The 24,198-nt window shown below is 46.1% G+C and overlaps 1 protein-coding gene across 2 annotated transcripts; it reads left to right on the forward strand.

The window, feature by feature from the left end:
* Nucleotides 1–4,360: 4,360 nt before the first annotated feature.
* On the forward strand, nucleotides 4,361–24,198 carry DDX17 (DEAD-box helicase 17; the record flags this gene model as incomplete). 2 transcript variants are annotated; one of them, XM_080705984.1, is made up of 13 exons in its annotated part: nucleotides 4,361–4,620; nucleotides 9,837–9,987; nucleotides 10,959–11,058; nucleotides 12,610–12,743; nucleotides 13,169–13,234; nucleotides 14,495–14,636; nucleotides 15,134–15,294; nucleotides 15,381–15,553; nucleotides 16,695–16,805; nucleotides 16,990–17,051; nucleotides 18,032–18,091; nucleotides 21,915–22,157; nucleotides 23,693–24,198. In XM_080705984.1, exons 1-13 carry the CDS (start codon nucleotides 4,571–4,573, stop codon nucleotides 24,196–24,198), a joined length of 1,959 nt encoding a protein of 652 aa, XP_080562110.1. In that variant the 5' UTR covers nucleotides 4,361–4,570. The 2 variants fall into 2 exon arrangements, with proteins under 2 accessions (XP_080562110.1, XP_080562111.1); XM_080705985.1 differs by having other exon boundaries at nucleotides 21,915–22,151.

Raw genomic sequence — 24,198 nt, forward strand, 5'->3', positions numbered from 1 at the left:
TGGCGCACGCTTGTAATTCCCGCGCTTGGGAGGCGGAGACAGGAGGATCGCTCAGGTTCAAAGCCAGCCGTGCTGGCCTAGAGACCCTGTTTCCAAATATAAAAGTATAAAATAGGTCTGGGAGTGTAGCCCTAAGGTAGAAGGGCTTCCAGGAACCCCAGTACCACCAAAAAAAATTAATAATAATAAAATAAAATAAAATAAAATAGGGCTGGGGTCTAGCTTAGAGGTATAAGGCCCCAAGTTTAACCCCAGTGCTGGGTGGGGGGCAACCTGCATATGAAAGGAGTCATTCTCTTAGTGGATGAGAGCTGTCTGAGTCTTAGGTGTAAATTTTACCGCGCTAACAATAAAACAGATGGAATGAGTAACGGCCGGCCGTGGCCTGTTACTGTGGTGCAGGACAGACTGTGGGTGCAGTCTGTACACCGCTAACTACACCCGCAGGATAATTAGTTGAAAGAATGACTCTGATCCCGGACACCGCTGGAGGCAGGAGGGCGCAGTGGTGTGGAGCAGAGGGTCCCCGTGCCGGTGCGCCACGTGCCCTGGAGACACGGGGCCACGGCCAGAGACACTTTTGTTGTTGACCTGGGAGGGAAGGGAGATTCTATGGGCAGCTAGTGGTAGAGGCAGGGCTGCGGCTGTCAGTCCCACAAGCAAGCATCCATTCCAGCATATCAAGAGTGCCCAGCCAAGGCCTCACCAGGGCTGCTAGATAAGCCTTTGCCTGGCTGTGCTTCTCAACTAGCTACTGAGCCCTTCTGAGGCTCCGCTTCCTCGTCTGTAAATTGGTGATGGTAACAGCTAACACCATGGAATGTTCTGCACCAGGCATCTGAGTGGAGTTTCGTCCGCTCTTTCCAGCATCCGTGTGGGGTGCTGTTACTTCACTTACAGATGGACTAAAACAGTGACGGGAAAACCCACGGTACACGCCTCGGATGCGGTGAGCATGCGCTCAACTGTAGGCTCTTGGGTTAAAAAAAAAAAGCAAGCCGGGTGTGGTGGGACACCCTTGTTATCCCAGAACTTGGGAGGCTGAGACAGGAGGATCGCACAGGTTCGAAGTTGTCTGAGTACTTAGTGAGGCTCTCAGCAACTTAGTGAGACCCTGTTTCCAAATAAAATATTTTCACTGATCTAATGGGTTCCTAAGTTCTCTGACTGCCTTGCCCAGTAGAACTCTTTCTCTGTGTTTAGAAAAAACAATAAACTTCAACCACTTGTGGGATGAAAACATAGATTAAGAACATGAAATTCGGCCGGGTGTGGTGGCTCACGCTTGTAACGCCTGTGCTTGGGAGGCGGAGAAGCCAGCCGTGCTGGCGTAAGAGACCGTTTCAAAAATATAAAATAGGTAGCCGGGCGTGGTGGCGCACGCTTGTAATCCCTGTGCTTGGGAGGCGGAGACAGGAGGATCGCGCTGGTTCGGAGCCAGCCTCTCTGACTTAAGAGACTCTGTTTCCACATAAAAATGTTAAAAAATAGGTCTGGGAGTGTAGCCCGTGGGAATGTATACCGGAGGTAGAAGGGCTTCCAGGAACCCCAGTACCACCAAACAAAACAAAACAAAACAAAAATGAAATTCATTCTCTGAATTCAATTTATAATCAGAAACTTGTCTGCCAGAGCAAGACTAAACACTCAACTTTTTTTAGAAGCTTAAATATGAATTATTCCCCAGTGGCAAAACACAGGGAGGGCTTCAGAGAACCCACTTTATATTGCTACACCACCTCGGGTGTAGTTAGGTCAAGTCCTATGGGCAAACGGATCCATATAACCCCCTCTGCCTCTCAGGTGGTGTAATCATGGCTGGAGCTCAACATTCATTGGCTGATTCCTGCAAAATTCATCCTTGACTTTCCTCCATCTCCCAACCCATGAGCGAAGGAAGCACTGGCTCCACTTCCACAATCATTTCCCCCTAACCCATCGCTAGTAAGCCGCAGCAAGCCTTTTCATCTTGGCGGGGTTACTGCCGGGCGTCCTCATCAACCGGCCTGATTCCGTCCTCCCTCCCTCACGCGGTGGGCGCTTCCCACTGCACTCACAGGGACCCTCCTTTATGTCACTGAAAAAAACCTTCCAGTCATTTCCACCTTAGTCAAAAGAAGACCAAGTTCTTGACAGTGACCAGCCAGCCCATCATAATAGCCCTCTCTGGTGGTTTCTCCTTCTCTGCCCCAGGGCCTTGGCATTTGCTTTTTCCTGTCAGCAAAGCCGCGGCTTAAATGTCACTTGATCAGGGAGGCCAGCCCGGAATTACCCTAAGTCTATGTACTCTACTTCCTCACAGAATACAGGCACTCTTTCTTCTCTCCTTTTTAACTTTTATTAGCAACTTCCTGACATAAGCATTTATGGCTTGACTTCCCCACTAGAGGGTAAACTCAGAGCACAGCAGAGCGCAGGAACTTGCTGGCTCACCGCTGTGCCCTAGCGCCCAGCACAGTGCCCGGTCCCTTTGGCCATTCAACATTCGTCCAGTGAATCCGACTGTCCCTTTGTGTCTGTGGCCCTAGTGACATATGAATGGCCTCTCACAGAGCCCTTTTCTTTATGGTATTTTTCAAATAATGGGGACACCCTCGGGACCAAGCAGGAGACCACGCTCTGCCCGCTCACACTCTCATCTTCCCCTCTTCGACCATCTGTGGGAGTGGGAATCCTCGGGATGATGGAGTCTCCCGGGCCGAGGCAGTTCGACAATTTGCTCAAGCTTGGGAGACTTTTATAAAGTGCAATTTGCAGGGAGAGAAAGCAGAGAGCAGAAGCCAGTCTAGAAGGAACCGGGGGCAGGAGGCCTAGCCTGGTTAAAAATACGCAGCAGCAGGGTGGGGTGGGGTGGGGTGGCGCATGCACTTGGGAGGCTGAGGCAGGAGGATCCGGGTTGGCAGCCAGCCTCTGCTACTTAGTGACGCCATTTGCAACTCAGTGAGATCCTGATTCAGAATAAAGAATAATAAATAGGGCTGGGGGTGTAAATTGGAGGCAGAATGGCCCTGGGTTCCATCCTCGGTACCACCAAAACTACACACACACACACACACACACACACACACACACACACACACACACAGCAGTCAAGCGTGGTTGGTGCACGCTTGTAATTCCAGCATTTGGGAAGTTGAGACTGAAAGATCGCGGTTCAGGGATAGCTTCAGCTTTTTAGTGAGGCCCTTTGCAACTCAGTGAGACCCTGTTTCAAAAAGGATAAAAAACAGGGCTGAGGTGTAGCTTGGAAATAGAATGCTTCTGGGTTCCATCGGGAGCGGCGCCAAAATAGATACACACAGCAGTTAGCGCACGCCTGTCATCCCCGCACTCGGGAGGCTGAGACCGGAGCATCGCGGTTCGCGGCCAGCCTCAGCTACTTAGTGAGACCCTGGTTTCGAAATAAAATGCAGAGCCGGGGTGTAGCCTGTGGGAGAATGCCCCTGGGTTCCACACTTAGGCCTCGGCCCTGGGCCCGACGCCGGCGGGCGCGGGTCGCCCTTAATGGCGGCGGCGGCGCTGGCGGGCCCGGGCAGCCTCGCTGGTTAGCTCGCCCACTGCGGCGAGCCGGGGACGGCGACAGCCCTGGGCTCGGAGCCCGCGCGCCGGGGCAGCACGGAGCGCCGGCCCTGCTGATCCGCCGCCCGACTCGCTCGCCCAGGAAAGGGAGGCGACGCGTCCATCATGGCTGCGGGCGGCGGCGCGACGAGGCGCCGCGAAAGGAAATGGCGGCGGGGCGCGCGACGAGGCCGGGGCCCGGGAGGCCCCGCCGGCCTCTGGCCCCCGCACACCCTGACGACGACGACATGGAGCGCGGCTATTGTCTCCGCGAAGCAGCCCCAGAGCCGGCGCGACCGCGTCCGCGGCCCGAACCCCGCGGCAGCCCCTATTCTCTAAGCGGCCTGCGCTGCGCACAGTGCGCAGCCGCGGCCGGAACCCCGCGGCAGCCCCTATTCTCTAAGCGGCCTGCGTTGCGCACAGTGCGCAGCCGCGGCGGCCGGGCGGGCGGCGTGGAGAATGTTACGTCGCGGCCCCGCCCCCAGCCCGCGCGAGCCGGCGCCGGCGGCGCGAGGCCCCTACGCCCGCTGCGTACTTTGTTTTTCTCCTCCCAGTCGCAAAACGCGCCCGCGTCCGCAGATGACGTAAAGCGCTTCCCAGAATCGCCGCAGCCGCCGCGGACCCTGGGGGCCCTTCCAGACGCTGTTTACGTACGTCCCCGCCGTGCGCAGCGTTAAGTTGGAGCCGTCTCAGCGGCCGCCGCCATTTTGTGCAGTCGCTGGGAAGGAAGGAGACGCCTGGACCGCGGCACCGCCGGGGTCGAGCGTAGCCATACCTACCCACCGCTTTTATAACCCCGATTCTCTGTGTTTTGCTCCCGTCTCCGACGAGAGAGGCGGCGACGGTGGCGTCTGCGACGGGAGACAGCGCGTCGGAGCGAGAGAGCGCCGCGCCTGCCGCCGCCCCAACAGCGGAGGCGCCGCCGCCATCGGTCGTCACCAGGCCGGAGCCGCAGGCCCTCCCGAGCCCGGCCATCCGTGCCCCGCTCCCAGATCTCTACCCATTTGGGACCATGCGCGGAGGCGGCTTCGGGGACCGGGACCGGGACCGGGACCGCGGCGGGTAAGGGCGGCGGTGCGGGCGGGCCTGGGGCCGGGGCAGGGTCGGGTTGGGGCCGGGCCTGGGCCCCGGGCCTCGGCCGCCGTCGTGGCGCCCGGCCCCGCCCCGGCGGCGCGGGAGGGGCGGCCTGGCCGCGGAGGCCCGGGCCCCGATCGCCCTCCGCTCCCCGCGGGGCCCCCGTACATCTGGGGAGAAACCACGGTTGGTCGCCCAACCTGGGAAGATCTTAACGCGAAATGGCCGCCTTCACGTTATGCCTCCAGCGATCACTGTTAACGGGACTGGAGTCTTATAATTAAGAGACAATTAAAAAAATTTTTTTCGACCCCCCCCCCAATGCTGGAATGGGACCCAGGGCCTCGTGCATGCCAGGCAAGCGCTCTGCCGCTCGGCTGCATCCCCATCCTCGCTTCTAAAATAAAGCATAGGTTTTAACCGTATTTTGAATAGCAGAAGGAAGGAGCACATCGGAATGCAAAGCCGTGGAATTATTTGCTGGCTAAATGACCGTATTTAGAGAAGGGGAGGTTGGGGGTGGCAGTGTCGTAATTCAGTATTTCTTGTGGTCCGATTTTTTTTCCTGATTATACTGCAACATTAACTTTTAGGCCCGCCTTGGAAGTTTTTTTTTTATGGTGTGATGCCACGACTACATCAAGGTTGGAGGGTGATTTGGGGCAAAATCTGAAGTCCTTTCATTTACAGAGATTTTTAAAAATTTATTTTTGAGTAGAGGCAGGGATTGGACCCAGGGGCATTCTACCTCCAGATACACCCGGAGCCTTATTTTATTCTCTAGTTGGAAACAGTCTTGGTAGGTTGCTGAGAGTTCCTCCAAGTTGCTGAGGCTAGCTTCAAATCTTCAATCCTCCTGTCTTCAGCCGCCCAAATACTGGGATTACAGGCACCACTCCGACCTGAAGTGAATTTCCTTTTTTTTCTTCTTCTTCGGGACAGTTCTACTTCAGAACTACACTCCCATTTCTATTTTATTTTTTTGGTGGGACTGGGGTGGAACCTAGGGGCATTTGACCTCCAAGCTACACCCCCTGCCCTCTTTTTTATTCTTTATTTTGAAACAGGGTCAGTAAGTTGCTGAGAGCCTTATCAACCTGTGGTCCTCTTGTCTCAGCCTCCCAGGTACTGAGATTACAAGCATGCGCCACCACACCCAGCTCTGAATTTCAATACATTCACTGAAAAAACGTCTAGTTAGTTGAAAGTGACCTAATAATTCCTCTCAAGCTCTTCACCCTAGTACAACTTAGACCTAGAGAAATCCTTGAACATGTGCCTCAGGATAAACTAAGTATCCATGTTTGAATACAGTACAGTAGTGAAAAAGAAAAAAGACTTGGAGTCTACTTGGGTGACTCAGACATACTGAGTTTAAAAAAGAGAAGTTAGGATAGTAAGATACATTTAAGGGCATGTATAAATATGACAGCCATAGACAGAATAAGCTGGGCAGTGTGTGATGCACCCAGGAGGCTGAGGCAGGAAAGGGCTCGTGTTAAGACTGGCCTGGTGCTGCGCCTGGTCTCAGGAAAGGCTGGGGGTGTAGTCCATTGGCAGAGTGCTTTCCTAGCATGTGGGGAGCCTTGGGTTCAGTCCTCAGAACCAAACACCCAGACACACAAGGGAAAAAAATTCAAGGTAGTGTTCTGGTGGGGGTTATAACCTCACATAGGCACAAGGAGGTCACCAGAGTACTGGTGATGTTCTGTTCATTTACCAGGAGTATTTGGCTTAATATTTTCTTTCATCATGCTGTGCTTGAGTAGACTTAACTGAAAAGAGGAGAAAGTGTTACTGGTTCATACTTTATCCGATGTTGAGTAGGACTCACACTAAATGGCATTCTTAAAAGTTCTGGGCCCTACTTTTCCCTCAATTTTCCTTTTATGATTTGAATTGCTATTCACTGAGTGTGTGAGAAGGAGGAAGAGATAGATAGATACTGGAGATGGAACCCTGGAGTTTTCTACCTCTGAGCTACACTTCTAGGCCTATTTTTATATTTTATTTGGAAACAGTTTCACTAAGTTGTCCAGAGCCTCACTAAGTAGCTGAGGCTCCTGTCTCAGCCTCCCAAGTCCTGGGATTACAAGTGCGTGCTGCCATGCCTGGCTATTATGCACTCTTAACTGAATGTTAAGGAGCGGAATTGTTACTTTGAAAGGGGATGGGTGAAGTCAACACACATGGACATGTTTGGTCCAAAAAGAGATAAGCACTGTACTTTTTTTTTTTTTTTTAAATACTGGGTGTTGAACTCAGTGCTTTCTACCTCCAAGCTACACCTCCAGCCCTATTTTACTTCTTTTGAAATAGGGCCTCACTAAGTTTCTGAGGTTGGCCTCAGAACCTGCTATCCTCCAGTCTCAATCTCCCAAGTACAGGGATTACAGCCCTGTGCCACCACACCTGGTGGCTTTGCACATTTTTAACATGTCTTGACTTTTCCTGCCAATGTATCAATCTTCAAATATATATCATGTCTTTGAAGCTGAATTTTTGCTAGCCAAATTTAACTTTTTCGTGTGTGGTGGTGATGGTGGTGCAGGGATTGAACATTTTACCTCCCAGCTATACCCCCAGTCCTTTTTTATTTGGGCAGAGGGCCTCATTCAGTGCCTGAGGCTGACCATGAACCTGTGATCCTTTTATCTCAATCTCCCAAATATGGAGGGATTACAAGTATGCACCAAGTATGTCAGCCTCAAATTTCTTAACTCTTAATAAACAGCATAGTTTTATCAGGAGTAGGATGTATATATGTGGGATTTTTTTTTTATGGTACTGGGGGTGGGACCCAGAGGCTTTCTACCTCCAGGCTACATACTCCCAGACCCATTTTATATTTTATTTGGAAACAGGGTCTCACTAAGTTGCTGAGAGCCTCACTAAGTAGCTGAGGCTGGCTTTGAACCTGTGCGATCCTCCTGTCTCAGCCTCCGGAACGATGGGAGCGCTGGGATTACAACTGTGCGCCACCATGCCCGGCTTTTTTGTTTTTGGTACTGGGCTGGAACATGGGCTTTCTACCTTGGAGCTACACATCAGCCCTGGTGTGTGTGTGTGTACACTGAGCTGTACCCCCCAGCCCTTTTTTTTTTTTTTTTTTTCTTAATTGAAACAGGGTCTTACTAAGTGATGAGAGTCATTACTTGCTCAAGCTGTCCTCAAATATGTGATCCTTCTGTCTCAGCCTCCAATTACCAGGATTACAAGTGCACCACCATGTCTGGCTTAAAAGACTTGAATTTTGAGGCCAACATTAATTACAAATAGGGAAGATAGCATTTTTGTTAGGACTGTCCTTTCAGAAATTTTCTCTAGATCATTAAGGTTTAGATTATTTTATATTTTGTTTTGCGAGACATTATTTATTTAGTGGTGCTGGGGATAGAAGCCAGGGGCCTTCTACCTCTGAGCTACAATCTCCAGCTCTTATTTTTTTAATTTTGAAACAGGGTCTTTTTAGGTTGCTGATGCTCTCACTGTCAGTTGAAGTATATTTTTCAGCTGGGTATGTGGTGGCTCACCCTTGTAATCCCAGCATTTGGGAGGATGAGACAGGAGGATTGCTGTTCCTAGATAGCCTCAGCTACGTAGTAAGGCCCTTTCCAACTTAGAACCCTGTTTCAAAATAAAGAATAATAAAAGGGTTGAGGGTATAGCACGGAGATAGCATGTCCTGGGGTTCTGTCCCCAGTACCACAAAAAACAAACAATAAAATCAGTTTGTTTTGCATTCGGGAGGCTGAGACTGGAGGATCACAAGTAGGTGAGGCTGCCTGTGAACCGTGATCCTCCTGCCTCCCGAATGCTGAGATTATAAGCATAAGCCACCATGCCTGGCTCAAAACTGATTTTTAAATGTTGTGTTTGAGTTTTAAAAATCTTCAATAAGCTGAGTATTGTGGGACACACTTGTAATTTCAGGACTTGGGATTCTGTGACGGGAGGATTGCAGGTTCAAGGCTAGCCTCAGCTACTTTAGTGAGGCCTGTACAACTTAGTGAGACCCTGTTTCAAAATAAAAAAGTAGGGTTGGGGATATAGCTAGGAGGTAGAATACCCCCTGCTTCAATCCAAGGCAATGAAAAAATAAGTTGTATTGATTATTCCGTGAATAAATAGTATTTGCCTGGGAACAAAATGTCATGAGTCGTCGGGGGTGGTGGCGCACGCTTATAATCCCAGCCAGCATTTGGGAGGCTGAGACCAGAGGATCGCGGTGCGGTTCACGGCCAGCCTCAGCTACTTAGGCCCTCTGCAACTCATTGAGACCCAGTTTCAAAATAAAGAATAAAACAGGGCAGGAGCTGTAGCAAAAAAAAAAGTCATGAGTCTTTGTTCTGGTTCCTTTCTTAGCATAAACTAAAGATGAAGACTATCCCACCAGTTCTGTATAGGTCCTAGTAGTTTGCAAATTAGAGGAAACATGTTCCTCACAGTTCAAAGAGGGAAGGGGGGCCTGTTCCAAATCGAGGCTATGTGTCTTTCTCCCTGCCCACAATCTTGCCCTTAATTTAAAGCTTACACTAATGTCTTCCTCTGTTATACCAGAGTACAAACTTGTCGGTTTCATTGAGTGTTTTTGATGCCATTTAAGCAATGGAATCTGTTATTTTGGTACTTAGTAGCTACTTGTTGAATGTATGGGTGCAGTTGTGCTGAGTGCTGTGTTGAGTACTGTTTAAAACACTTGACACGACTTGTTTCAGCTTCACAACTTAGAGGTGGTAGTACTGTTTGTTACATATGAGAAACTGAGATGCCGAAAAGTAAATTTGTTCCATATCATATAGTAAGTAGCAGAATCAATTCAAATTTTGGTTCCAGAATCTGCTTTAGGCCCCATGATGTTGCAACCATACTGGAGACAGTATTGGGTAGTAAAGGAGGTTTTACAAACCTTTTCATACCTTCAAATTGGTGTACAAATTGGTCTTTTTGGAGGCAGGCTGGCAGTATTCTAGGAGTCCATCTTTGAGGGTGTTTCTATGGCATATAATATACATTGCTTTAAGCTGGGCCTTGTGGTTTGGGAGGCGAAGACAGGAGAATTGCAAGTTTGAGGCCAGACCGGGCAATTTAGACTCTAATCTCAAAATTAGAAGTGGTAGAGTGCCCCTGAGGTTGGTCTCCAGTGTGGGTGTGGGGATATTGCTTTTTAAATACCCACAAACTAAACACTTTTGTGTTTCTAGATTTGGAGCAAGAGGGGGTGGCGGCCTTCCCCCGAAGAAATTTGGTAATCCTGGGGAGCGCTTACGTAAAAAGAAGTGGGATTTGAGTGAGCTCCCCAAGTTTGAGAAGAATTTTTACGTGGAACACCCAGAAGTGGCAAGATTGACTCCTGTAAGTTTGTTGGCTTTACTTTTTTTTAATACTGGTGAATGAAGTAAAGACTGCTGATGCTGAGAAGAGTGGCCAGTTTATGTGAACACTGCTCGGTTCCCTTTGTTTTTACGTTACAACCTATTTGTCATATGTGATTTTAGCTGCATTTTCTATTAGGTCTTTTCATCTCCAAAGTAAAAATTTTAAAATGACACCATATACTTAATTATTTTTGAGGTACTGGGGATTGAACTCAGGCATTCTACTTCCAGGCTACACCCCCAGCCCCGTTTCTTACTCCTTAGGTTTTACTAAGTAGCTGAGGCTGGCTGCAAACTTGTGGTCTCCTGTTTCAGTCTCCCAGGCATTGAAATTACAAGCGTGCGCCACCGTGCCTGCTTTTGCTCTTGGGTTTTTTAACCCATTCTAATTGTTTTAGACTACCTAAAATGAAATGGTTGCTTATTCTAAAATAATAATAAAAGTAATGGAAAGAGCACGTGGACTCAAGATTCACATTTTTCTTTTTTTCTTGTTCTGACCTTAGACACAATTTACTTTTACTCTCTGAGTATGTTTTTTCCTGTGGAAAATGGAATCTTTTTTCATCTACATTATCAACTCACAAAGTTTTGTGAGTTTTTTAGTTTTGATAATTGGGTATTAAAGTTAGGGCTCTCTACTACAGAGCTACAACCCCCAGCCCCTTTTTAATTTTATAAGAGTCAGGATCTTGCTAAGTTGGTGTGGCTGGCCTGGAACCTGTAATCCTCCTATCTTAGCCTCTCGAGTTGCTAGGATACATGTGTGTGCCACTGCCCATCAGCTCACAAAATTAGAATCCTCTTAAAGTTGAGTAGCATATGAAAGCATTACATAGTAGTTAGCATTGTTCCTCTGGAAGAGTGGGTGCTAATTATTCTGCCAGCTTGTAACAAAGATCTGAATAGTGAGAATAACTTGTCCTTTTTTTTTTTTTTTTTTAATAGTATGAGGTTGATGAGCTACGCCGAAAGAAAGAGATTACCGTGAGAGGGGGAGATGTCTGTCCTAAGCCTGTCTTTGCCTTCCACCATGCTAACTTCCCACGTAAGTTTTCTCCAGTCCAGAATCCTAATGACATTTGTTTGAAGGCCAGATCTGGTGGCACACACCTTGTGGTCCCACTACTTGAGAAGCTGAGATGGGAGGATCACAGGTTTGAGTGCTCAGAGATAGAATGTCCCTCACTACCCAAAAATATTGGGTTGAATAGTAAACATGAATTGTAGGTTTAAGGTTTTAAACCAGACTTGGGATTTTTGTTGAAAAAACAAACATAATAGTTTAAAAATTGGGGGGGTGTAGGGCTGGGGACTGGGGATTGAATCCAGGTACATTCTACCTCAGAGCTATACCCCCAGCCCTTTTTTATTTTAAATCAGGGTCTCACTGCATTGCTGAGGGTGATATATTGCTGGAGATGGCCTTGAACCCGTGATCTTTCTGTTTCAGCCTCAGTACTGGGATTACAAGTGTGTGCCGCTACGCCTGGTGCTTCAGACTTTTTTAAACCTGTTAAAAGGGTAGTGATATGTCATGTTGCTTAAAGTTTTTTTTTTTTTCTTTTTTCCCTGCTTGTCCATTTTCCGGTTAGGCTCAGAAAATTCATTTGTTTTTTTTTTTCTTTTTATCCTCTGTTAAAGTTTGGCCTCTGCCTTTACAAAATAACAGAATGAGTTGGGCATGATGATATATTCTTACAAATTTTTTTTTTAAGTACTGGCAATTGAGCAACACCCCCCCAATCCTATTTTTTATTCTTTCTTTTGTCGTTTGTTTGTTTTGCAGTACAGGGGTGGAACCTCTGAGCTTACTCCAGACCTGTTTTTTATTCTTTAATTTGAAACAGGGTCTCACTAAGTTGTGGAGGCCTCACTAAGCTGAGGCTGGCCACAAACCTGCAATCTTCCTATCTGAGCCTCCCAAGTACTGGGATTAAAGGTGTACACCACTATGCCTGCCATGAGATTGCTTTATAGGTGGGTTTAATTTGAATTTGGCAAATAAGTTGTTGTGTGCCCATGCTGTCAGATTCTTAGGACAGTGATTTTCAAAGATAGCTGTGAGTTGGTCAGATTTTTTTATTTTTTATTTTTACTTTTGGTGGTACTGGGGTTCCTGGAAGCCCTTGTACCTCCGGGCTACACTCCCAGACCTATTTTTATTTGGAAACAGGGTCTCCTAAGCCAGCGCGCGCGGCTGGCTTCGAACCTGCGTGATCCTCCTGTTTCTGCCTCCCAAGCGCGGGGATTACAAGCGGGGATTACAAGCGTGCGCCACCACGCCCGGCTGATCAGATTTTTTTTTTTTGGTGGTACTGGGGTTCCTGGAAGCCCTTCTACCTCCGGGCTACACTCCCAGGCCTATTTTTACATTTTTTAAATTGGAAACAGGGTCTCCTAAGCCAGCGCACGCGGCTAGCTTCGAACCTGCGCGATCCTCCTGTCTCCACCTCCCAAGCGCGGGGATTACAAGCGTGCGCCACCACGCCCGGCGATCAGATATTATTTTAAAGAAAAACTTGGAGAGCTGCAAGGCTGTGTACATTTTTTTATCTGTGCCCTTAGTTTTACTTAGCAACATTCTGTTCTTTCGCAGAATACGTGATGGATGTGTTGATGGATCAGCACTTTACAGAACCAACTCCAATTCAGTGCCAGGGATTTCCACTGGCTCTCAGTGGTCGGGATATGGTTGGCATCGCTCAGACTGGTTCGGGGAAGACGTTGGCGGTAGGTACCAGCAAGTGGAGATCTTTGATATTTGTCAACTTACTTTGCTAATCTGGTTGTCACATATACTTTGAATTATTAATAAAAATATAATTAAATAGTATAGGTAGAAATATTAAACAACGAAGAAGCCAGACATGGTGGCACATGCCTATATTCCGGTACTTGGAGGATACGACAGAAGGATCTCAGATTCAAGGCTAGCCTCAACAGCCTAGTGAAGCCCTGTTTCCAAACAAACAAAGCGGGGTATGATTTGGAGACAGAATCCCCAGTACCACCAAAAAGAAAATTAATGTTAATAATGTGGAAACATTTTATGCTCAAATGTGGTGGTTTTTCACTTTCCTGTTTAGGCATTACTGATGATTGTTTTAAGTTAGAAGTGTTAAGATAATGGCTTGCTTATTCTTCTTTACCCCCAGTATTTGCTGCCTGCGATTGTTCATATTAACCACCAGCCATACTTGGAAAGAGGAGACGGCCCAATCGTAAGTGTTTGGTGTGTTTATAATTTTAAGAAGAACTAAAAGAAAGGCGTGGCGTCTCGTGCTTGTAATCCTAGCATTTGGGAGGCTGAGACAGGAGGATTGTGGTTCGAGGACAGCCTCATCTACTATTCAGTGAGGCCCTTTGCAACTCAGTGAGACTGTGTATCATAATAAAGACTAATGGGGCTGAGGTAGAATGCCCCTGGGTTCCATGTCCAGTCCCACAAAATAACTGCAATTGAGCTGGGTGTGGTGGCACATGCTTGTAATCCCAGGACTTGAGAAGCTGAGACAGGAGGATCGCAGGTTCCTGGCCAGCTTCAGCTACTTATTGAGTCCCTCTGCAAATTAGTGAGATCCTTTTTTAAAATAAAGAATTTTTTAAAAATGGGCTAGGGGTGTAGCTCAAAGGTAGAATGTCCCTGGGTTCAACCCCCAGTTCTGCAAAAAAGAAAAAAAGGTTTATTCTTTATTTTGAAACAGGGTCTCACTGAGACCTGAGGCTGAGGCTGCCTGAGAACCATGATCCCTCCCGTCTCAGCCTCCCTAATGCCGGGATTACGAGTGTGTGCGGCCACGCCTGGCTTCCAAGGGTCTTGATTTCATCTTTTGTCCCGATTCTACATAGTCTCACCAGAAGTCATTTTAAATACCTCCTTCAGCTCCGCCACTTCCTTACTCTTTTATCTCATGCTGTGCTTAATCCATACTTTGTTTCAAGGGTATTTTAAAGCCACTTGTTCATTTTGAGAGTTGAGTGGTTAAAACTAGGTAATAAGATTTGTAAATTTAGGCCGGGCGTGGTAGTGCACGCTTGTAATCCCCGCACTTGGGAGGTGGAGACGGGATCGCGCAGGTTTGAAGCCAGCCGCGCTGGCTTAAGAGACCCTGTTTCCAAATAAAAATAAAAAGAAATAGGTCTGGGAGTGTAGCCCGGAGGTAGAAGAGTTTCCAGGAGCCCCAGTACCACCAAATAAAAAGATTTGTAAATTCACTTAAATGATACAAATAAACTAATGGATCATAATGCATCAAAGTAGCCAACTGAGGAGGCTGCGGATACCACTCCATAACACTCCATAAATAGTAATTCCACGGAAGAATTTCTCCAGAGTAGTTGTTCCTTGCTCACTCAACTGCCAACCCCAGAAAAGTATTAGACACTAAGGGAAGATGGTTACCTTTTTGTGCATTATTGTTTGGGGGGTGTTCTGTTTTCTTAACTTGGGTGTCTGAAGCATCTCCCGCACCCCGTTTCAGTGTCTGGTTCTGGCTCCCACAAGAGAGCTTGCTCAGCAAGTGCAGCAGGTGGCTGACGACTATGGCAAATGTTCTAGACTGAAGAGCACGTGCATTTACGGAGGTGCTCCCAAAGGCCCCCAGATCCGAGACTTGGAAAGAGGTAATGGACATTTTAGTGTATACAAGTAACTTCTTTTACTAATTCCTATGAATAAAATTTGGGCTCTTGGTCAAAACTCAGTATTTCAACAGCCTAAAATTACAATCCCAGTGTTTGGGAGGCTGAGTTGTGACACGTGGGTCGCAGGTGTTTAAGGCCGGCCTGCGCAACTTACGGAGGCCCCGTTTTAAAATGGAAAATAGGAGCCAAGTACAGTAGTGCATGCCTGTAATCACAGTACTTAGAAATTGACATAGGTGGATGTCAGGTTTAAGGCCAGCCTGAACAATCCAGTGAAATCCCATTTCAACATCCATGGCTGGAGACTTGGCAAGATTGAAGGATTGTACTTCATTTCTCCTTACATCGCGATGCCGTTGTAGGTACTGGTGATCAGATTTAGCCATTGCTGCACAGCGTTGAGTAAAACCACCAGAGCTGGTGCTTCTTAATATGTGGGAGATTTAGATAATGTATTGGTCTTTTTTGTTTTGCAGGTGTTGAGATCTGCATAGCTACTCCTGGGCGCTTGATAGATTTCCTAGAGTCAGGAAAGACAAACCTTCGCCGATGTACTTACCTTGTCCTGGATGAAGCTGACAGAATGCTTGATATGGGCTTTGAACCCCAGATCCGAAAGATTGTTGATCAAATCAGGGTAAGGAACCTGGGACTTCACTGTGGATACCTTCTGGCTGTCGCGCAGTTCTTTAGCCTAATGAGAGCCTTTTCTCTGTCTCGCAGCCTGATAGGCAAACACTGATGTGGAGTGCAACCTGGCCGAAAGAAGTGCGGCAGCTCGCAGAGGACTTCCTTCGAGACTACACCCAGATCAACGTGGGCAACCTGGAATTGAGCGCCAACCACAACATCCTTCAGATTGTGGACGTCTGCATGGAAAGCGAGAAGGACCACAAGTAGGGCACGCTTCACTGTCTGTTTCCATGGCTCCCTTGCATCTTTCCTTATGATCGTCGGGATTCGAGTGTTAGGCAAACTAATGTTTTTCAAGGATTAACAGCACGCTGGCTTTCTAATCATCCTTCGTCTTTCATTGGTTCACTGTGGTTAAAGAAAATAATTTTAAGTTGGGCATGGTGGCATGCACCTTTATAATCCCAGTTTTGGGAAGCTGAAACAGGATCATAGGTTCAGGGCCTGCGACGGCAACTTAGTGAGACTTTTAACAACTTTGTGAGACTGTTTCAAAATAAAACATAAAATAGGGCTGGGGTTATAGTTCAGAGATAGAATGAATGTCCCTGGGTCCAATCCCCAGTGCCACAAAAAAAGGGAAAGAATTTATTTTTTTTTTCTTTCTTTCTTTCATTTGTTGTACTGAGGTAGAGCCCAGGGGCTTTTCTACTTCCAAGCTATACTCCCAGACCTATTTTATATTTTATTTTGGAAACAGGGTCTCACTAAGTTGCTGAGAGCCTCACCAAAGTAGCTGAAGCTGGCTTCGAACTTGTGCGATCCTCCTGTCTCAGCCTCCCAAGCCATAGAATTACAAGCGTGCACCACCACGCCCGGCAGGAAAGAATTTGTGTGTATGACACTAGCATTTGAACCCAGTACATTCATTCATTCATTCATTCATTCTTTATTTTGAAACAAGGCCTTATTAAGTAGCTGAGGCTGTCCACAAACCTTTGATCCTCCTGTCTCAGCCTCCCAAGTTCTGGGATTACAACGGTGTGTCACCATGCCCAGCTAGAAAAGAATTTTATTTTTTGGTGGTACTGGGGGTAGAACCCGGAGGCTTTCTATCTCTGGGCTATACTCCCAGACCTTTTTTATATTTTATTTGGAAACAGGGTCTCACTAGGTTGCTGAGAGCCTCACTAAGTAGCTGAGGCTGGCTTCGAAGCTGTGCGATCCTCCTGTCTCAGCCTCTCAAGCGCAGGGATTACAAGTATGCGCCACCATGCCCGGCTTAGAAAAGAATTTTAAAAGATGATGTGAATGTGCTCTAGCTTTGGGAGTTCATACTGCAATGATCTTCATAATATATGGGGAAACCTTTCCTGTGTGCTGACTGCAGTGTTGGTCTTTAAGGCTGATCCAACTGATGGAAGAAATAATGGCTGAAAAGGAAAATAAAACTATAATATTTGTCGAGACAAAGAGACGCTGTGATGACCTTACTCGAAGGATGCGCAGAGATGGGTGAGTATCAAACCCAGTTCACTAGCCTTGTATTATTTCTAAGTCGTATTATAGGTGTATTTTAATGCCTGGCGTGTAGTTCTTTAAATGAACAGTCATCTCTTCAATTTCTTAAGATCATGTAATGCCATTTCTCCTTAAATCTTAGCTTTTCTCTAAGTATTGGTCACTTTTCTTTTCATAGTTGGCCAGCTATGTGTATCCATGGAGATAAGAGTCAACCAGAAAGAGATTGGGTACTTAATGGTAAGTTCAAAATTAAGTTTTTGATGGATTTTTTCCCTAAAAATCTAAAAGTGCCAGATAGTAAATATTTTTGGCTTTGCAAATCACATAGTGGTCCCTGAAGCCATTACTCAACTATTGCTGTAGCACAAAAGCAGCTGGCGGCTGTAGATGATACTTAGAGCTAGGTCTAGCCCAGTTCCAACAAAACTTTATTTACTAAAATAGGTATTAGACAGATGTGGCCTGCAGGCCGACATTTACCTGGCTCTCCTTTAGTTAACTGAATAGTGACTGGGGGCAATTTTGGCATGTCTCTACGGTCTTTCAAAATATGTAAAGCTGTCTCTACATATTTTACAACTTATACTATCCTCTTATTACAGTTTTTTCTGATTATAAAAGCAATTATTCTTTGAGGAAATTTTAAGTTACTGAAAACTTGAAGGAAAATGTTAATCATTAAGTTCATTAAGTTACATTTTTAGCATGTTTCAGTCCTTTTTGTGTGTCTTTTTGTTTTGTTTTGGTTGGTTTTTTTTGTTTGTTTTTTTTGTGGTACTGGAGATTGAACACAGAGGCATTTTACCTTCAACCTATACCCCCAGCTTGCTTATTTTTTGTGGTACTGGGGTTGGAACCCAGGGCCATTCTGCCTCTGAGCTACAACCCCAGTCCTGTTTTTTATTCTTTATTTGAAATAGGGTCTCACTAGATTGCTGAGATCCTCTCTCAGGCTGGCTTTGTACCTGTGGTCCTTCCGTCTCAGCCTCCCCAGGACAGTGATTCCAGGTGTGCGCCGCCACGCCCAGCTCAGTCCTCTTGATGTATTATGACTGATGGAGGGAAGGCCATTGAGTGAAATGGACTAGCCCCGACTTAAGAAGTAACAGATGTATCTTGAGGGGAATGTAATAGTTTTTCTGCTCTCGTTCCACATTTTTTAATACTTTCCTTGACTCTCCATTATAGCTTGGCTTTTTGTGTTCTTTGTTTTTCAGAGTTTCGTTCTGGAAAGGCTCCCATTCTCATTGCCACGGACGTAGCCTCCCGTGGGCTAGGTTTGTATGGATAGGTGTCTCTGTTGATGGTTTATAGATCTTTTGGTTAAAGATTTGTCATTTCAGATTTAGAATTGTATAAACATGTTTAGTAAAAAGAGAAGAATACGAGTGATTTCCCCTCCCTCCACACTTTTTTTTTAGCCTTGATTTTTTTGTTTTTTTGTTTTTGCTTTTGTTTTTGTTTTTATTTTTTCCTCCTCTTATTTTCAAAGTCTCTTCCTGCTCCCAACAAACAGGCTTTGGTCTGCAGCAAGGCCTAGGCATGACTATTCAGTTAGAGGGAGAGGAGACATTCAGACAAACAGCTTAGCCTTTTCCTGGTTGTACTCTGTTTTCTAGCCAGTTAGAAGGAGCCCAATTGAACCTAGCTATTGCAAACTAGCTTTGAGTTGCTCTTTTTCCAGTGTCAGTCTATAGTAGATAAATATATAGAGGCCCAGTTCCATAAATATTTATTAAATGAGCTTTAGTAAATCCTTAATGTTCAGTTAAATACACATGTCCAATATTAAATTATTTCCTGAAGTAAAATAATAATGATGGACACTAAGTCATTCCCTCCTCCCACCCATACTTTGTATCATAGATGTGCTAACCTCATTTAAGAGCTTAATTTGAAGGCGTTCTTCTGGAGTTTTGGCCGTTCTGATTTAAGGTACAAAGATACCTTGGGTCATTCAGCCCATCACTCTGAGCCAAACAGGTCCAGCTCAAACTTTTCATATTTAGAAAGATTATTTCTATCATAAGGAAATCGTTAAACTATTGATAGGTATTTAATTTCTCGTCCAGTAAAGTGAAAAGTACTGTATTCCCTTATACTACTTAAAGAGAACCACTATTAAACCAGAGTACAAAAATGATGGAGCCTTTTATCCATTGGATTTATTCCCTCCTTCAGAGGTGGTGACCTGCAGCCATGACGGAAAATTGTCCCAGCCCTCTGAAGTCATGTCTGGGTCTGTGCCGGTAGAACTTGGGCCTGTTGGGAGAGAAGGCGGAGGCCTGAAAGCGGTTTACTCAAAAGCTTTCAGTAAAGGTGGTTTTTAAACAGGCTTGCTATGTGCTGGTAGCTTCTTTGTGCATCTTGCCTAGACAATTAAAAACATTTGTTCCATGTCCCCCTGCATTTCTAAACCAAGTCAATTGGCTACCATTAGAATAACTTAGACTCTCATCCCGTCCCCTCATCAAGTGAGGGAGAGGGAAGGTACCTGAGTCTGTTTCTTGTTACTCAGCATCAGTGCTTGTTTGGGCCCCTTTGTTTGCTGCCTTGTAAAATCAAAAGGAGGGAGAAAACCCACCAAAATGGCAGACTTCTGACCAAGGTCCTACACGATCCTGGAAAGTGAAGGCTTCTACCTCATAGACAGGGGTGCGATTTTCAGCTGAGTCACCAGGCCTTTTTTCACTTCCTGTCGAGCGGTGGTCTCTTAAATGTTCCCTTCAGGTAAGTTCTTTGATTCCCATAATTTTATAATAGTCATCAGGCAACCACCATTCCCTTACCACTAGGATATTTTTTATTTCTCCTTTTTGTTTAAACTGCACACTGTTAAAAGTATTGAATTGATTTTGTTTTGTTTTTTAACAGAAGCTTTGATATCAGCTGCAGATCACTCGGTACATGGCCGAGACAAACCTACAATGGCCCGAAGCAGCTCTAGATTGGCCTGTTGGCTAATCTTAAATCTTCCTAAGTAGTGATTGGAGATGCAGGCCATGTTTCCACACTGAAGGTTCTTATCCCAGACAGCTGGCCAAAACATTAACTTTTCCATTTCTTACCCTGCTACAGCATCTTCTGTAGAGGCAGCAAGGTGATACTGTGGCCGTGCACAAATAACATCAGGGCAGGCGTGGCTGGAGAAAACCAGATTCTGCGCTGGCTCTGTGTGCCCTCGGCCAGCTGTGCGCACACACGGGACACCTTGCTAGTGTGGAGAACTTGCGCCTTGTCCGCCCTCTGTTGAGCCCTCCAGAAGTCCTCCCAAGTATTAAGACCAAAACTGTTGACTGCAGCCCCCATCCATGCTTTCTGCTAGGAAAGCACACTTCTGTGCACCCGGTGCAGTAATTCATATGCTCTGCTTCCCACGGAAGTGACCGAGGAGCATTTTCCCATTTTAAGCCCCACACCCAACTTTGTGTCCCCCAGCCCCCATGCTCGGTAAATTTTTTTCTTTGTGGCATCAACAACCCTAGCCTGAGACTCACGCTGCCCCCTGTGATAAGTGCCTTCTCGTCTTTCTGGTGTGATTCAGGACTGTAGGGTCAGTAAAGACCGAGGAGCCCTTATTGTAATAAGAAACAGACATAACGCCCCTTCTCGAGCCCTGTAACAACAGCTGAATTTTTTAAATCATCTCCCCTTGCCCCTGAAATTAATCCAGTCTGGGCAATAGATGCAGTCTGACCCTTTGGATGTAACATTTTTTATTATTTTTTTCTACAATCACCCCAATTATCCTTGGGGGAGGCGTTGGAGGACCTGAAATTTTTACCCGAACCCAGGTTCTCCGGCGCTTGGCAACCAAATGGGGCTACAGAGAAGCATCTAAGCCAGTTCACAGAGCGAGCGTGTGTGGGGACTTCTCACTGCCACGGACCCTTGATGCATGCTCCCCGCGCTCCAGTGGTCCCGTGTCAGAAGGCGGAGTTTTCGAAAGGAGGCCGCCAAAAATAAAAGGCAGAGACGGGATCGGCTGCAGCGGTTTCCCAAAGGAGGAGGGAGTGTGCATCGGTCTGGTAACAAACAGAGAATGTTTTTTAATTATTTATATCACAAAAATCTGTGTTTTATCTAGGATATTTTCTGAATATTCTTTGTAAAATGCAGATTTTTTTCCACAAAACATTAGGATTCTGTTATATTAAATTTGTTTGTTTTAAGTAGGTAAAAAAATACATTTAGCTGGAAGCATTACACTAACATTTACATATTATAAGCATAGGAAATTGCTAGTCCAATTCCCAGCAGTGGATAGAATATTAAATTGTCTCAAGGTTTCATGGTTCTTCCCACATTTGTTGGCTATTTATTTCTAATTTTCCAGGTCACATAGACAACCTTTAATCATTGAAATGAGTACTAAGTCTGAATTAACCTTGAGTTGAGCAAAATCTTCACTTGACAGAAGCTGGGCTTGGTAGTATAGTGAAATTTTAGTGTAATGTGCTCTTGTGCTTGAAAGGGGGAAGATAAATGTTTGTGCAAAGGAAAATAGGTGTGTGTTTGGCCTCTGATTAGTTTATATATAGATATATATGTATATGAGCAAAAAATAAATGTTAAGTCTCCTTGACAACCTAGTAATGAAATATATAAGCTCCTTTTTTCATTTTGCTCTGTGACTGGTGTAAAGGTAAGTTTGTTATGTTGTTGGTAGATCTTGCTGGGCTTCTCCCAACAGAGTAGAAGTGATTTAACCTGAAACTTAACGTGGTCACCACTTTCTTCCACATTCCAGTTTTGGGAAGAATGGCACCAGAATTTGTCATTCTGAAGACCAGTGTTGGTGCAGCTCCTGTCAGTGTATTGCTTACATACAGAGGCAGGAGTTGGGATGGCTGGATGGTGGGTCTTTTAGGGTTTTAGAGCCAGTGAAGATGCAGCGTCCCATGCATGTCCCAAGGATCATTGGTCCTCTTTTACTCTGTTGGGATGAGTCTTTTTTTGTTCCTGCTCAGAAGGGTTACTAACTTCATCTTCTCTCCTCTTGCTGTCATCTGCATTCGTGCTTCCGCCTGTTGTTGGCATGTCCTTTACCTTCTCTTTCCCCGCCACATCAACCTACACTGGTTCGTCATTGACTTGAAGATGTGGAAGATGTCAAGTTTGTGATCAACTACGACTATCCAAACAGTTCAGAGGATTATGTGCACCGTATTGGCCGAACAGCCCGCAGTACCAACAAGGGCACGGCCTATACCTTCTTCACCCCCGGGAACCTAAAGCAGGCTCGAGAGTTGATCAAAGTGCTGGAGGAGGCCAACCAGGCCATCAATCCGAAATTGATGCAGCTGGTGGATCACAGAGGAGGCGGCGGAGGAGGGGGTAAGGGTAAGTCCTGGAGTTTTCCAGGTACTGCCAAAAAATCTTTGTTCTATTTGTTGTGTCTTGTGTTTTTAATCATGTGACGGCTTTAACGGTATTGCTTATTGATAGAGAGTAAGCTAGGCGTGGTGGCGCATGCTTATAATCCCAGCATTCGGGAGGCTGAGACAGGAGGATCTGGGTTTTTGGACAGCCTCGGCTACTTACACCCTTCGCAACTCAGTGAGACAGCGTCTCAAAATAAAGAATAAAAATAGGGCTGGGGTATAGCTTGGAGGTGGAATGCCTTTGGGTCCCATCTCCAGTACTGCCTAATAATGGAGAGTGCTTAGTAGTTTTCACGATAACCTTTTTAAGAAAATGGGAATTTTGTCATTACTGCTGTACTTTGGCAGCTTAGTGTGCCTATAAATAATCTAAAACGGATCTTTGAGTTTCTGTTTTTGGTACGGGGGATTCCTCTGAGGGCAATCCACTGAGCTACATCCTCAGTCCTTTTTTACTTTTGTGGGTGTGGTACTGGGGATTGAGTCCAGGAGCATTCTACTTCCGAGCTATACCCTCAGCTCTAATTTTTTGTTTTGAAACATGGTCTTGCTAAGTTACTGAAGGTCTCACTCATTTGCTGAGGCTGTTTCGAATCTGTAATCCTCCTGTCTCAGCCTCCCAAGTACTGGCATCACAGACATGTGCCATCATACCTGCCGCCGCCCCCCCCCCCCCACACACACACACCACCAGTATGAGACAAGGTCTCACTGAGTTGCCAGTGCTGGCCTTGAATTTATTTATTTTGGTGGTACTGGGGGTGGAACCCAAAGGCCTTCTACTTCTACCTCTGGGCTATACTCCCCTATTTTATATTTTATTTGGAAGCAGGGTCTCACTAAGTTGCTGAGAGCCTCCCAAGCGCGGGGGGATTACAAGTGTGCACCACCTCGCCCAGCTCGCTGGCCTTGAATTTAGGATCACCTTTATTTTAGCCACCAGAGTCACTGCAATTACAGGCACATAAAACTGCCTGGCTGTTCTTTAATTTTATTTATTTGGTGGTACTAGAGATTGAACTTGGAGGTATTCTACCTCTGAGCTATATCTTCAAACCGATTGTATTTATTTGGGAACAGGGTCTCATTAGGTTGCTGAGGCTGTCCTCAAATCTGAAATCCTCCTGTCTCATCCTCCCAAGTACTATGATTGCTTTTTAACACCTTAGACTATTAGGATTTCTGTTTTTTGTGTGGAGAGACCCAGTGTTTTTTTTTTTTTGTTTTTGTTTTTATGCCATCATAGTAGCGATTGAACTACTATTGTATTGTTGGGGCTACACAGTTGCAAAATACACTAATAGTTTTTTGGTGTTAAGATTTGTGGTTTTTGTTTATCCTCAAAAATGGTGCGGAAAGTTGAGTATAATGTTTACTCAGAGGCTGGCCTAGCTAAAGATCATGGAAACATGTTAAATATTTTTGTACCCCTTTGAGTTTTTATATTTGGCTCACATACCTAGCATTAAATAATACCTTCTATCTTCCCATCAGGTGGTCGTTCTCGATACCGTACCACTTCTTCAGCCAACAATCCCAATCTGATGTATCAGGATGAATGTGACCGGAGGCTCCGAGGAGTCAAAGATGGTGGCCGGAGAGACTCTGCAAGCTATCGGGATCGCAGTGAAACCGATAGAGCTGGTTATGCTAATGGCAGTGGCTACGGAAGCCCAAATTCCGCCTTTGGCGCACAAGCAGGCCAATACACCTATGCTCAAGGCACCTATGGGGCAGCTGCTTATGGCACCACTGGCTATACAGCCCAGGAATATGGTGCTGGCACGTACGGAGCCAGTAGTACCACCTCAACCGGGAGAAGTTCACAGAGCTCTAGCCAGCAGTTTAGTGGGTTAGGCCGGTCAGGGCAGCAGCCGCAGCCACTAATGTCACAGCAGTTTGCACAGCCTCCAGGAGCTACCAATATGATAGGTTACATGGGGCAGACGGCCTACCAGTACCCTCCTCCTCCCCCCCCTCCTCCGCCTTCACGGAAGTGA

The sequence above is a fragment of the Muscardinus avellanarius genome (assembly GCF_963383645.1).
Source record: "Muscardinus avellanarius genome assembly, chromosome: 11".
Taxonomy (NCBI): Eukaryota; Metazoa; Chordata; class Mammalia; order Rodentia; family Gliridae; genus Muscardinus; species Muscardinus avellanarius.